The sequence below is a fragment of the Triticum aestivum genome, chromosome 5D (genome assembly GCF_018294505.1).
Source record: "Triticum aestivum cultivar Chinese Spring chromosome 5D, IWGSC CS RefSeq v2.1, whole genome shotgun sequence".
NCBI classification, from domain to species: Eukaryota; Viridiplantae; Streptophyta; class Magnoliopsida; order Poales; family Poaceae; genus Triticum; species Triticum aestivum.
Window position 1 is genome coordinate 412,287,024 of NC_057808.1, and position 1,354 is coordinate 412,288,377.

The 1,354-nt window shown below is 52.6% G+C and overlaps 1 protein-coding gene across 1 annotated transcript; it reads left to right on the forward strand.

The window, feature by feature from the left end:
- On the forward strand, positions 1-549 carry LOC123120761 (RING-H2 finger protein ATL74-like). The gene has a single exon (XM_044540752.1). It carries the CDS (start codon positions 1-3, stop codon positions 547-549), a length of 549 nt encoding a protein of 182 aa, XP_044396687.1.
- Positions 550-1,354: the final 805 nt, after the last annotated feature.

The following is a 1,354-nucleotide window of genomic DNA, read 5'->3' on the forward strand; positions in this document are numbered from 1 at the left end:
ATGGGTCGTCCCGATTCCGAGGCGCCGACGTCCAGCGTCGCCGCGGGGCTGGCTGCCGCCCTCGGAGGCAGGGAAGGCGCGGCGGCGCCAGCGGGGGCAGACTCGGCGTTCGAAACCAACGTGGTGATCATCTTGGCCGCGCTCTTCTTCGCGCTGCTCTTCGCCATCGGGCTCCACTCGCTGGCGCGGTGCGCGCTCCGGTACGTGGGCCGCGGGGCCGCGGCCGCTGTCGCTGCCGGCGAGGGCAGGGCGTCGGCGCAGGTGGCCTGCAGCGGCAGCGGCATCAAGGGGCGCGTCCTGAGGAGCCTCCCCGTGGAGGTGTACGGCTCCGGGGAGGACATCGACGACGTGTGCGCCATATGCCTGAGCGAGTTCGTGGACGGCGAGAAGGTGCGCGTGCTCCCGCTGTGCGGGCACGGCTTCCACGTTCGCTGCGTAGACACGTGGCTGGTGTCCCACGGCTCCTGTCCCACGTGCCGGCGACCGGTGGTCGAGGGCGCGCCCGCGAAGAGTCAGACGGACACGGTCATCACCGTGGTCATCGCCTGAGTTCATCATGCAACGAAGCATGCCATTGCTGCCGGCACAGCACAGCCCTGCATGCGCAAGCTCCGGCGAATTTTCAAGCGCTGATTACTAGTGGAATGTATGTATGATTGAAATGCTCAATTGCTCATGTAAATATTCAGCGGCGCAAAGTGCTTTCCTGACAAACTATGAGTAAACAATTTTGCTGAATTACTTTGCTCCAGTTTTCAATTCTCCGCCACCGTCGACAAGTAGGGTGCCCGGTGACGCCGAGTCGTCGATGGATGGAGGACGACTAAAACAGTTCAACCGACCACTTTTATGCTCTTATTTTTTGCGGGTACCACTTTTATGCTACTCTCTCCGTTCCATTATGTAATGCATATAGATTAATTTTTTTTACAAAATTTGACCAAATTTACAGAGAAGATTATTTATATCTATAATATGAAATATATACGTTTGAAAGTAGGTCTTGTGATGTATCTAATGATATGCATTTGGTATTTTAGATGTATATATCTTCTTCTCTACAAACTTGATCAATATTTGTAAAGTTTGACTTAAGAAAAATATATACACACACTACATTGTGGAACAAAGGGAGTAGTACTCTCAGCTTAGGACCGGAGACCCTTCACGGAAGTGCCTTGTATTGACATCACGGAGGCGGTGGTGTGCGGTATGGTCGCGGTCATATAGTTGGTCCTCTTCTTCCTTGTTAACTTCATTGACGCCCAATTTTGAATAGAATCAAAATTCTCCTCGGGTACTTTTCATATATGCTTTGCTTTCTACCAAAAACCATGTATATCTACAACTAACA